A 12,911-nucleotide genomic window follows, 5' to 3' on the forward strand; every position below is an offset into this window, starting at 1 on the left:
TTTTCTGGTTGGGGAGGGAGGGATAGAATGGCAACACTAACACTAATTGCCCATTTTGTGGCAGATGCAATGTCACGCTACCCTTTTGCAATCGGGAATACCCATTTTACAGATGGCAGGCAAATTCATTTTTTAGGAAATAACTTGCCCAAGGTAACAGAGCTAGTATGTTCACAGAATTGAGATTTGAGCCCAGTTCTTTGTTCTAAAATGCAGCTTTTCCATATGTTTGAATTGAATGATGGAAGAAATCACTTTAAATTTGCATTTGGAACCTGAGATGAATTTGGGTATCTGGCTGCAGAACCTTGGTGGGTGGTCCTTAATAACATAAAATATGTTTTTGAAGCTACATTGTAACTTGGTAAATTGCAAAATATTTTGAATATACTAAAAATACTATAATCTCAAAAATATTGATGTGTTCACTATCTATATCTTGTACTTTTGCCTTATTTTCTCTGTACCTCTCTGTAAAGAAGTAAATGTTACAGAAAGAGCTAAAACAATCACATCCCTGCTCCTTTCTCCTTCTCCTCCCTCTGTTCTCAGAGATAACCCCTATTTTTAAAGCAACTTGAGGACTCCTAGAAGGCACAATTAATGGTTGCTTAAGTGTTTGTTCATTGGCTGCTCTCTTTAGGGTCTGGATGCAGGGTTCAATAAATGCTTTCAGAAAGTTGAATTAATGAAAGTCATTTATAGACCATTATAAATAGTCTCTTGAGGGGTCTTTAATTTTGAACATGGATTATTTGGGAGAAGGCAACACCTCTACTCAGAATTATAGGTAATCTAACGGAGTGAGTAAATTTAGCTAATCAGATAACTTATTAGAATTTCCTTTTAAAAACTACTTCTTCACATTGACAAATGTATGTAGATTGTCCTATAGGAATCTTCTCAGAGTCATTGTTATATATTTTTATTATCAGAATAATAGCACTGGGGGAGATGCCCATGTTATATGTACAGCAGCAATAGCTTCATTCCTCTGTTAGGTGTGTGTTGGAACATATCCCCTAGGGAACTCCCCTTGCCCTAACCCTGCAGGTAAGGGAGAGGAGGGTTTTACAAATGCCTTCATGTTCTTGACATTGGACAAGCTCATCAGCACTAGAAACTCCCAAAGCAAATGTTTGCTCCATTGCTTCTGAGGTTTTATTTGGTAGGGGGACAAAGGAAAAGGAAGAGCTTGATGTCGCAGTTAGACACATGTAACCTCAGAGCGGCTCCTTCACCCTGAGCAGGCTGCCTAGTCATTCTGGGCCTTGGTATCCTCATCTGTAAAATGGAGATGCAAATTGAACTCTGGCAAGTGCTGTGAAGGCTAACTGAGATAGCAGATGTGAAGGACTTGGTGGATGGTAGGTGCTAAAAAATATGCTCGTGCCCTCCCAGCAGTTGATAAAATTGCCAGGTTCTACAAATAGACTTACAGTTGGCCACTGTCAACTGGACTATCAGCATGGATAGTGTGGTAGATTAAAGCGGTGGCTGCGGGGGTGCCTGGGAGGCCCAAGTTGGTAAAGTGTCTGCCTTCGGCTCAGGTCATGATCCCAGGGTGCTGGGATCGAGTCCCGCACTGGGCTCCCTGCAAGAAGAAGCAGGGAGCCTGCTTCTCCCTCTGCCCCTCCCCTGTTATGTGCCTGTTCTGTCTCTCTCTCTCTCTCTCTGACAAATAAATAAAGTGGTGGCTGTATCCTTTAGGGGTGAAATGTCTTTTTGTATTTTTTTTAATGTAGCCTACTTCAGAAAAAATTTTTTGTGTTACAGCTTTTGTTTTTGGAGTTTTATTTTCTGATTCTTCAAGCAATAAATTCCTACTGAAAATAATTTAGCAAAAACAGAAAGTTTGAAAGAAGAAAATAGAAATAATCCTTAATTCTAACATTCCTGTATGTTTTCTTAAAGCCTGTTTCTGTGTGACTAGTTTTAGAACTGTGGAGAAGGCTTGTATGTCTGTTTTTCAGGTCAACTAGGAAGGACACTTCTGTTTTAGTTGGGGATCTAGGTGAATGTGTGAAGGATCGTGGTATCTCTCAGGATAAGATTCTGATTATAAATAATCTTGGACTTCTTAATATCTGTTACATATTTCAGTTCTCTGTTTCTGGAATAGGACATCGTCATGTGGTGCTTTTAAGACTTCCCACTCCTCCCCAATTTATTTAGCCTCTGAAGAATAGATACAATAGATGGATTTCAAGAGTATTCTGGAGCTTTTTCTCAGAACAGTTGTGATTTCTTGGCAGGCATAGTTCTGAACAATCTGTATTATTGCATTGAAATTTGTAAAAGATCTTGGCATAGGGGGGTGGGGGAATGGGATAGACCGGTGATGGGTAGTAAGGAGGGCACGTATTGCATGGTGCACTGGGTGTTATACACAACTAATGAATCATCGAGCCTTACATCGGAAACCGGGGATGTACTGTATGGTGACTAACATAATATAATAAAAAATCATTTAAAAAAAAGATCTTGGCATATGTACAGAATAGGATGAATAACTACTGGACAACATATCATTTTAGGCTTCACTTTGTAAGGTGGTGTGATGTTTCATAGGTCAAATTAATCTCTTTAAAAAGAAAAGATCCTTCTGGATCTTTGTACTCCTAGGAGTTTTGTAGTAGTATATGTCTAGGCACAGTTTAAAATATTGCTTTAGGGACACCTGCGTGGCTCAGTTGGTTGGTTGTCTGCCTTCGGCTCAGGTCATGATCTCAGGGTCCTGGGATTGAGTCCCACATCAGGCTCCCTGCTCAGCGTGGAGTCTGCTGCTTCTCTCTCTCCCTCTGCCCCTACCCCCTGCTCGTGCTCTCTCTCTCACTCTCTCTCAAGTAAATAAATAAAATCTTAAAAAAAATAAAATATTGCTTTATTTTTTAAACTGTATTTTTATGCATATTTCAACATTATCACTATAAAAGATATTCTAGAAAATAAAAGAGATATTCTAGAAAATTAAAGTGAAGATTCTCTTGTGATTTTACTAGAGTCTTTCAAATAATTCTCCATCTTCAAATCAAATCCAATAAACTTCTGGAGTACCTTTAGATATCTCATAATGGATATGTTGAAAGAAAAATTTGTTGCCTTTAGTTGTGGATATTGGATTCTTAACATTTAAATGAAGCTGCTCTGCAAAATGCTGCAGGAAACTTGTCTTCATTAGTTGGAGGAAAGGTGGCATTTCTGGACAAAGATGTGGGTGTGTGGTTCAGGCAGTGTCAGACCTGGCCAGAGGGGGAGTGACTGCCTGCTCAAATGAGATGATCTAAGAGGATCATCAACACGCCATTTTGCCCCCAAATAACCTCATTTGCTGTCATGGTTCTTTCTGTCTTTCTTTGGTGTCTGAAATTTTCTTTGAACAATTCTTATAGGTTAGCTGGCAAAAGCAAGTGAATGCATGGGATGTTATTCTAGATATGAGGAACTCTCATATTCCAGACTGGAAAACCAGTCTTGCTATGTTGTAGCAACACCATTTGAGATAGGAAAGATTCAGGGAGCCATTTCTATGCTGTTGGTTAATTAGTGGCTTGGGGAGATAAGAGGTTGGGACTGAGGAAGGGCTTAGAGCCTGTCCTGGGATCTCAGTGTGGAGTAATTTAAAGGAGAGAGGAAGAGAGTCAGAGGCTGCAGGGTGGGCAAGGCTGGGCAGGAATGGAAGGAGGTCATATGGTATTATTGCGCTGGGAAGGATTAAAACAGGCATCTCTTTCTGTTTTTTTCTCAGTTTAGCTCAAGCAAGTGGCATTCCTTTAAGTGGGCCAGAGATACAGCAACAATGTTTCTGGTGTAAGAAATCTTGGATACATGGGATTTTAAATGAGAATATTTGCATATTTACTTTACTAGTCCTTATTTTTCTTAAAAATTCCTTGAAATTTTTAGACATTTCTAATTTCTAATTTAAAGCATTTAGTTTAGAGACTTTGGAAGGCTCTTTATGGTTTACACACATGACTTCTGAACTTTGGGTCACACACAGCATTTCTTAGTTAGAAGTTAATGTTACCTGCTAGAGGTGAAGTATGGGAGTGTCTTGTGGAACTATCTATGGATCGAATGATATATGTCCAGCAAGATAACTTCACTCAGGTAGCTCTCCAATTCCCAACATGGATATAATTTAAATAAAACAGGGAAAGATAATTTAGCTAAATTACATCTATTTTTTTTATTACCGTCAATACTGCTTGAGAATCATGGGAATTTCTTTTTGCACTTAAGTGTCTGTCTGTGTATCTGTTTAAATGATGTATTACTAAATTATTTTGAAGATGATTGCTTGACAAATTGTAGCAGCTGCACTGCTACCATCTAGTGGACAATTAATGAAATTAATCATTCTTTGGCTTGACAGCTTTCAAAGTACTCTTTGAAAAGAACACTACCATAGATATTTTAACATGTTTTGCTAGATTTGGAATCCTATTTTCCTTGGATCCACATAGAAAACAGTGAGCTCATATTTTAAAGTAAATAGAGTACTACATTTTAAATTAAGAGATGCCCCCGAATTGTAACTAAATACCTATTCTTATATTTTAAAATTTGAACTTTGTGCATAATACTCTCTGACATTAGCATGTTCATTTCTAATTCTGGGAAACTTCAAGTCATGGAGTAGTTTTTGCCTCTTTTGTTTAAGGCCCAGTACCCTCTTGTTTTACCTCCAATCTGCTTTGTAACACCCTCCTGTAACAATCTCCTTATAACAGCCTCCTGAGACCCTCTTGTTTTACCTCCAGTCTGCTTTCCACCTTAGTTGGTTGATGTTTTAAAAATTCTGATCATGTCATTTGCAACTGAATCTTTTCCAAGGCTTCCTATTGTTCTTAGACCAATGTTCCAAACCCTTAAGCTCTAAACTCTGCCTGATAGTCCCCCGCCCTCCCTCCTCAGCCCTTCTTCCCTCAGGGAATTTCCCCAGGGAATATAGAAAACTACCTTTCTTCCTATGAATTCTGCATCCTCATAGGGCTTGGAAGGGGCACTCCCTTTGTCCAGATGATTGTGACTTATTCTTCAGGTTCCAGCATTCCCTGAGAGAGCCTTCTCTCCCACATCAGGGAGGCAGACCTTGACCCTGTATATGTTCTTTTAATGTAATTTTTCTAGCAGTTACTTGCTTAATATAAATTAAATCCTGAATTATTAAATAATTAGTGAAATAGCTGATTATTTATTTCATGTCTGTCTTCCCAAATGTCCACTGAAGGCAGAACTGTCTTTCTTTTTCATTGCTCTGTCCCTAATTGTTTGACATGAAATAGACAGTTCACAGAATAAATAAGCTGAGATGAAACCTGAAGCAAGATGGGGTTTTTTCACCTAGACTACATTTTCCTAAATCTTCCCTTATGTGTCATCTTCCTCATAAGCCCCCGATATAACCTGTACATCTCTGCACTCTGCCAGTGTTGACAAATACCTTGAGGACCTTAATTCCTATATAGCTGATCCACATCATTACCTGTGGATGGCTTGCTTAGTCATTGGTTCACATCATTTCTTTTTTTTCCCCCAAAGAAGTAGACAGTCTGTCAGGTTTCTAGTTATAATGATTCATTTTTATTATGATCAGTATTAAAAGATCTGTAGTTTAATAGACTAGAAGCTTAAAAGAAAGATTGGGATCTAGAAAATATCCAGGCAGACAAAAATAAGAATTCAGGATAGAAAAGAAACAAAGAGTGAGCACTTTGAAATAAGGCTGTCAGCATTCTCTACTAGTACAGATGTTCCAGGACGTATCTGGCAAGGTGCTTGATGGCCAGCATTGTCTCCTCACAGGTTGGCCTAATCTGGGATTCAGGGAGGACAAAGCCGTATCTGCCTTTGTCCCGGAGTTCAAAGGTAAAGGAGTATTTGATTCCTTGGTCATAAGCCCAGTCATCAGAGCCCCCAGCAGCAGGATCTGAAATGTGCAAAGAGCAGAAACAAACAAACAAACTCCAAAAACTTTAAATACAGGAAGGAAATTAAAAAAAAAAAGCTAACTTTCTTTTATAATTACAACTGTTTCACTGGGCAAAATATTATAGGTAGGCCAATTTTCTAGAAAACTGGATTATAAAAGATATGGGGGGCTCTTTTAAAAAAAATCAGTCCAATCTTACCTCTAAACCTAATTAATGGGAATGATGTGTTTAATACCCTAGAAAGTATGTAATTTATAATATAAACTTCTCACTGTGCTTGTATGCAGTGGTAAACTATGTCATATGTAGTTTGTTTATAAGATACAGGTACTTTCTGGGAAAAGAAAGTTTCCTAGGAAAGTAGGGAAAGCTGCATGATGACTGGTGGTAGGAGAGAACTCCAAACCCCAAGGAGACAGCACTGACTGATGAAGGTGGAGCACGTGGAGGGCGGGGCTGGGCCTTGTTTGTGTTTCCTCAGGGCCTAGCAGGTGGTGTGGCTGAGGTTCCGCACTCGTTCAGTTCTTCATTCAGTTACAGTTATGATGTCACTGCCTGGTAGATTTCGTATCTGTTCAGTCACTAGGTCATTTGTTCACTCATTCATTAATTCATTCTTTCATCTATTACAGTCAACAGTGTACAGCCCTAACGGAGCAGCAGGCCGTGGGCTCTCCTCTGGAGATGCTAGAATAAAGGAAATATGTGACTTCTGCCCTCCAGGGTTTACAGTATAATGAAAAAAGAACCCTCACTGAACTAGTCCGCGTAAAACATAGAAGTTCACAGTCTATGAATAGGTGGGCTACTTCTGCTAGAATCCCCTTAGGAAAACGCTATATCCCATGTGATTCAGAGCAGGTTAAAAAAGGACAAGAATATAGAAAACTGTATTCTATAGAAAACTTAAAACAAAACAAAACCCAGGATTGGAGCCTCTCCAACTTCATGGGAGGCCCTGTGATGACAGGACTGGACCTTTCCCATTGTATTTCTAGTCCTTTCAGATCTGGGGCAAAAATAAGTCATACAAAGGGAAAGGGAATTATAAGTAGAAATTTAAAAGGGCCTGCAGGATGTGCCTTCCCAGTGAAATTTAAACTCTGTAGCATCTAAGTGAAATCTGGGGTCTAGCCCCTAACTCTCTTGCTGTGTGTCTCTTGCCACTTGCTCGAATACACTGAGTGACTGGTCTGTGGGGCTGATATCTACTCCTGGAAAGTGGCTTGAGCCTGAATTAGCCCTCACACCTGCAATCTGTTTAGTCAGGAAAACACTCCTTCTTACACTTTTCTTCAGCAGTTGTCCTTCCAGGTAAAGCTTCTGTGTCATTGTCGTGGGCAGTCATCCCCGATGCTGTGGGATGCGCTGGTTGGTGCTGGCGTGTGCTCTTTCCTTGTGCACCCTCTGTCATAACATCTAGCACCCCTATATTTAGTTTTCCTGCTGCCCTACTGTGGGTTCTTTGAAGACTGTGCTGGTTCCTCAACTTCCCTTTCTCCTTTTCTCTTGCCTTCTCTCCATCCTTCCTTTCTTTCTTCCCTAGTACCTAGTGAGGACCTGGCACATAGTAGTGGCTGCTCAATGGATGTTTACTGAGTGCAAGTGTTTTCTTGGGTTGGAAGGGATATTTTTTCTGAACAGAGAACTGATGACATGTCGTATAAAAAATCCACTGTCAGGCAAAGCCACATGCTTTAAATGATCTGAAAGGAAAGGCTCTGGGAACCATTTGTCGCCTTTTTAGGCATGTGGTCTCTGCACAGTTCTGAAGCCAAGACTCACAGATTGTTGTAGCTCCTGGGCCATATGTGTACTTGGTGCCGTGCAGGGTGGCAAGTTCTTTTACTGTAGCTTTAGCCAGGGCATTCTGCAAAAGAACCAGCAGTTCGTGAGTAAATAAAATCACACACTGCCAAACAAACAAACAAACATCTGTACGTTATTTTTAAGACATCGAAGAGCTATAAGACACAATCTGGGTTAGTTTTTTTCCTGCTCAGTGCCCATCCAATTTTTCTAGCTAACCTGGTCATATGATCCAAGCAATTCCTGTGAAAATATGTCTTCCCTAATGCCCTCTCCAGGCACTCACTCTGAGCTTCCCTCTGAATGTGTCATATTGTGGCAACACCATTTGCTGGCCTCCGAGTTGTCAGTGACTTTTTCTGTCTTTTATCTCCATGTCTTCAGGGTCCAGGCCAAGGCTTACCACTTAGTGGTTGTCCACCTATTTGTTGGAACTCTGTGGGTAATTAGCACTCTTCTTATCCTCCTATTTGAGAATTAGGTCTTTATATTCATTTTAAGTCATTGTTGCAGTAAGATACGGGTCCTAGCAATAACTTTTATTTTAGTCGGAGGGCAATCTCCTTTTCTTTTCTTTTCTTTTCTTTTCTTTTCTTTTCTTTTCTTTTCTTTTCTTTCCTTTTCTTTTCTATTAACATAGAACTTAGTGTGTCTTTTTTCTCAGATATTCTTCCTTAGGCTTGTTAAACATCTTGTTTTTTTAAACCTTAGTTTAGGCTAGAGAAATGAGGCTATAGCAATTTGTAACTGTCCCAGATATTACATTTATTGATTTAGTAAAATGTCACTGTGTATTAAGAATTAGGTTATGTGTAAGGATTGGTTTGGCAAATCTATATTGTCTCTGGAGCTTGTAAGAGAAAAGCAGGAGAAAAGGAAGTCTTTGTGGTTGTACAAAGAGGTTGTCTGCCTAATACAGGTAAACAAAAATCAAATACATACAAAATAACCCCCAAAAAACAAAACAAAAACTACCTGGAAATGTGGCAGGTTATAAAGCCAGGATAAGGTAGAATTACATGAGCTGAGGCAGGAGTATTAACAACTAAACATATGAATTATTGGATACCCAATGCAGTGTTCATTGCCAACATAGAAATACTTAGGCAGTTCCAGAGATGAGGGTGGTTCCAGCTTGGAAGATTTTTAGACTGAAGAATTAGACAACATCTACTCTATTTCAAAATGAAGAACATTTGAATTCCAGAATTTAAAAAAAGAGAGACGTATTAGCTTACGTGTATTTTTTCTTTATGAAGCAGCTTCATTTTCTCAAAAGAACCATTGCTTTTCTGCCTCCCTGCCCCCCAACTCTTCAAGGACAAGGGCTCTGTATCCCCAGTCCCCCTGTGCTGTAAACTTCCCAACATCCACTGATATACTGCATATTTAAATGAATCACTCGAAAAGTAAGGCCTGACTTGGCTGTCTTGGGAATACAGATTTGAAAATCTGATTGTTTACTACAGGAGAATTAGCCATAATTCATTCTGGTTATGAAACTAGCTATATTTCATACTTTGGCATCATAATTATGTCTTGTACATATGCTTGGAAAGCGATGAGGTTGATGATGAAATCAAAATACTTCTCGTTTTACAAAGTAGCAGCTTCCCTTAGTCCTTGTTCTAATATCGAAACCAGTTTAATAGTGTCTTATGTCAAATTGACAAGGGCATGTCTATAAAACTTCAAATTTCCAGCTCCCAAATTGTTAATGCTTTACCAACCAAGTGGAAAATTAGAAAATTTAAAAAGAATTACAAAATATAAGTCATGATTTTCTGGTCTGGGGCACTGAAATGGTATAATCAGTTTCTTGGAACTCATTTATTGTTCTTAGAGTTTTAGAACAGTAACTTGAAAATTTTAGAATTTTATTTCCCTTTTTCTCCAGTCTGGTAACCTAATATGTGCTTTCTCTTAACTGCATGGAATCCTTACTATTGTGATCGAAATGTATAGCTCCTGTTGCTTAATCTTATTCTAACCAACAAACTAGAGCTAGGTCTTCTCTCTACCCTTTAGTATAGGGCCTATTGCAGATTGAAATGAGAATAATCAATTAACAATTGCATAGTGCTCAGAATAGATTTAAAACCATCTTGTGGAGATGTGAAACGTGGTGAGGTACTATTTTTTTGGTAAGTAAATAGTACCTTTTCAACTATTCTATAATTTCTTTAACTTGCCATTTGTCTGAGGACATCTGTAGTTATTTTTGGTAAGGAAATAGTACCTTTTCAACTATTCTATAATTTCTTTAACTTGCCATTTGTCTGAGGACATCTGTAGTTATTTTTGGTAAGGAAATAGTACCTTTTCAACTATTCTATAATTTCTTTAACTTGCCATTCGTCTGAGGACATCTGTAGTTATTTTCTGTAGCAGAACCTCTGATTCTAAAGAACTCTTATTCTTCTCCTAGTTACCATTCTGAGGCTTTTCATCTGTTCTGGTTCCCTCTTTAAGCTTGAATTATTCCTTCTGGTTAGAAATACAGTTCTAATAAGTTCTGGAGATCTAAGGTATAGCATTATGACTATGGTTAGCAGTACCGTGCTATATACTTGAAAGTTGCTTTGAGAGTAGAGCTTTGATGTTCTCATCATAACAAAACAACAAAACAGCAACAACAACAAAATGGTAGTTATGTGAGGTAAAGGTTGTGTTAACTAATGTGGTGAACATTTCCCTATATTTATTTGCATCAAGTCATCACATTGTACCCCTTAAACTTACACAGTGTTATATGTCAGTTATATCTCAATAAAACTGGGGAAAAAAAAGAAGTATGATTTATTAGGATTAGTTCCAAACATAAACAGTTATGAAGACTAGAGAAGATTTAAAACAAGAAGGTCATTGTCGTTATCTGTTAAACTCCTGTGTGCCTGTTGACCTTCAAGTCTGTTAATATGTTTATTGGTGTGACATAATATATGAGTTATCTGACAAAACTGAAGGGGCCTACTTGTGATCTGTTATCGCTTCTGACTTAATCAACTTATCATTTTAGTCATAACTACCATTAGGGCCACACAAAAATGTTCAGTTTGCCTTTCCTTAAAGTGATAACCAAGTGCTTTCTAAGACTTCATAGGCATCTTCTGGAAGTACTTGTTCTGCCTCTGGTGCTAACTGCAATATTTAAGATTGATGTTAGTTTAAAAAGGATGGTAATATGTTCCTGTACTGCTGCACATTGCAGGAACATTTAGTTTGTGTCAGCCTTTGCTCTCCTTGTCCTCAGTTGCTCTGTCCTCTTGATGTCAACCTCATCACTCATCTTCTGAGTGTCACCTCATCACCACATCTTTCAGTGGCTATCTCACCTTCTCATGAAGTCCAGCTTCCTTTCTTGGCGTCAAGGGTGTGAGCTAGCCCCTCCCTTCTCTTTCAGTCTCCCTCACTTGCTGTGCATTCCCTGTTCCTTCTGAGCTAGGTTTCCCTGAACTTCTTCCGTATACACCTGTTCCTGCCCCTCCTTACCTCCCTTGCTTTGGGTATCCTTCTCCCTTTGTTGGAATCGTCTTCTTGTCTTTGTTCACTTGGAGAATTACTGTTGTTCTTCCAGATTCAGTTTTAGTGTCACCTTCTTTGTGAAGCTGCCCCTAAATCTCATAGGGAGCATCGATCCCCCCTCTTTTGTGAAGGCTAAAATCACTGTCAGAGTTCCTGTTACTCTGTTCTGTAATCAGTTGTTTTTGCATTTATTTGCCTCCCAGGCAAGCTCCTTGTGGGAAGGGATTCTTGGCTATTTATTTGTATACTCAATAGATTGTATAGCATCTAGCATATGGTTGGTTGATTGAGTCTTATCCTAGGACTGGTGCATTACAGATGGGCCTGATTTGGCTGGGTGTGCAGGACGCTGAGCTCTGCAAAGGCTGTGACATCTGTGAATGGAGATGGGGGATGTTTGTGGGGAGGGTGGTGGTACCATGTAGTGATGGTTGCTGGGTTGCCACATTTACACAATGACTTCTGCTGTGCATTTTACTTATTTCCATTAGTTTTTTTTTTTAAATGAAGTCTGTAGACCCTTTCCCTCTGCCCCTCTGAGGCCAAGAGACAAAAAAATCAGAACAGAGATTAATTGACCAAAATATCATATTTTAAATTCCAATGATCTTAACAAAAATCCCTGGAATCAGTGTGGGTCTTTTCTTTTGAAGAGTTCAAATACTTTCACAAATGTTACTCATTTATCTTTCCAACACTATCTGTCCACATTTGATCGGCATAGAATTTTCTCGCAGAATGGAATGCCACGTGGGGCAGCACGCTCAGTGGGAATGTTCCAACCAAGATGGGTGACTGACCCCAGCCAGGAATGGTAAAAGAGAGATAATTCCTGCATTTGCTAAAATGTTAGAGTGGTAACTCCTTTCCCTTGTACATTTCTGTAAAAAGGGACTAAGACAGCTGACGAAAGACCTGCAGAAGCAATAGCACATCAGAAAGCCTGATCCACATCTTGAAACTCCAATTAAAGACACTTCTATACAACCTGTCATTTGAGGGACATCTTACATCCTTGCTCAATGGGTTCAAAATAAGAACTAACATTTACATAAAACCTTAGACTTTACAAAGAGCTCTTGATAAGAGCTAGATATTTTTATCCCCATTTTACGGATAAAAGAACTGAAACTCAGAGAGGATAAAAGAACTTTCCCAAGGGCATGCAGCCCCATAAGTGGCTGACTTGAGCTAGGTTCTTCTTGCTTTAAATCCTGTGCTCTTTTTCACTTCTCCTTGTGGCCTTCGAATACTTCAAAAGAAGTGTTGCTGGAGCTGGTTTTACCAATTGTAAAGAACAGAAGGAAGCTAAATATAAATCAGCCTCAGAGAAAACTTTGCTTTCAGTCAAGGCCAAACATGGCCAGCCTTTATTAATCCTTAGATATGAGTTTCCTACCATGTCTTATGCATGTTCTCTTTTGTCACCTGTTTTCTTAAAAAGAGGCCTTGGTCATAGAGCAAAAGACAGAGAGAGTCTAAAATGTCACATCTAACTCAAAGCCCAAGAGACAAAAGACCAACTAGTGTAATGTTTCCCAGGCTCTGAGCTCCAGGGGGCTGGTAAGATGAATAGGGCGAGGGTGTTCTTTTCCACTGACCTGCCTTTCCGGTAACATGTGACCAGGAAGCCCTTGT

At 39.1% G+C, this 12,911-nt stretch overlaps 1 protein-coding gene across 2 annotated transcripts in view; it reads right to left on the reverse strand.

Moving 5' to 3' along the window:
* Nucleotides 1-5,624: 5,624 nt before the first annotated feature.
* CPB1 (carboxypeptidase B1) overlaps nt 5,625-12,911 on the reverse strand; it is a 54,031-nt gene continuing 46,744 nt past the window's right edge. For both annotated transcript variants that reach the window (XM_008707412.1, XM_008707396.1), the window contains 2 exons: nt 7,725-7,809; nt 5,625-5,935 (listed from right to left, as the gene is read on the reverse strand). In XM_008707412.1, coding sequence (XP_008705634.1) covers nt 5,748-5,935; nt 7,725-7,809 — 273 coding nt within the window. In that variant the 3' untranslated portion in view covers nt 5,625-5,747. The remainder of the gene's footprint in view (nt 5,936-7,724; nt 7,810-12,911) is intronic.

Source organism: Ursus maritimus, unplaced genomic scaffold, assembly GCF_017311325.1.
Source record: "Ursus maritimus isolate PB19 unplaced genomic scaffold, ASM1731132v1 scaffold_20, whole genome shotgun sequence".
NCBI lineage: Eukaryota > Metazoa > Chordata > Mammalia > Carnivora > Ursidae > Ursus > Ursus maritimus.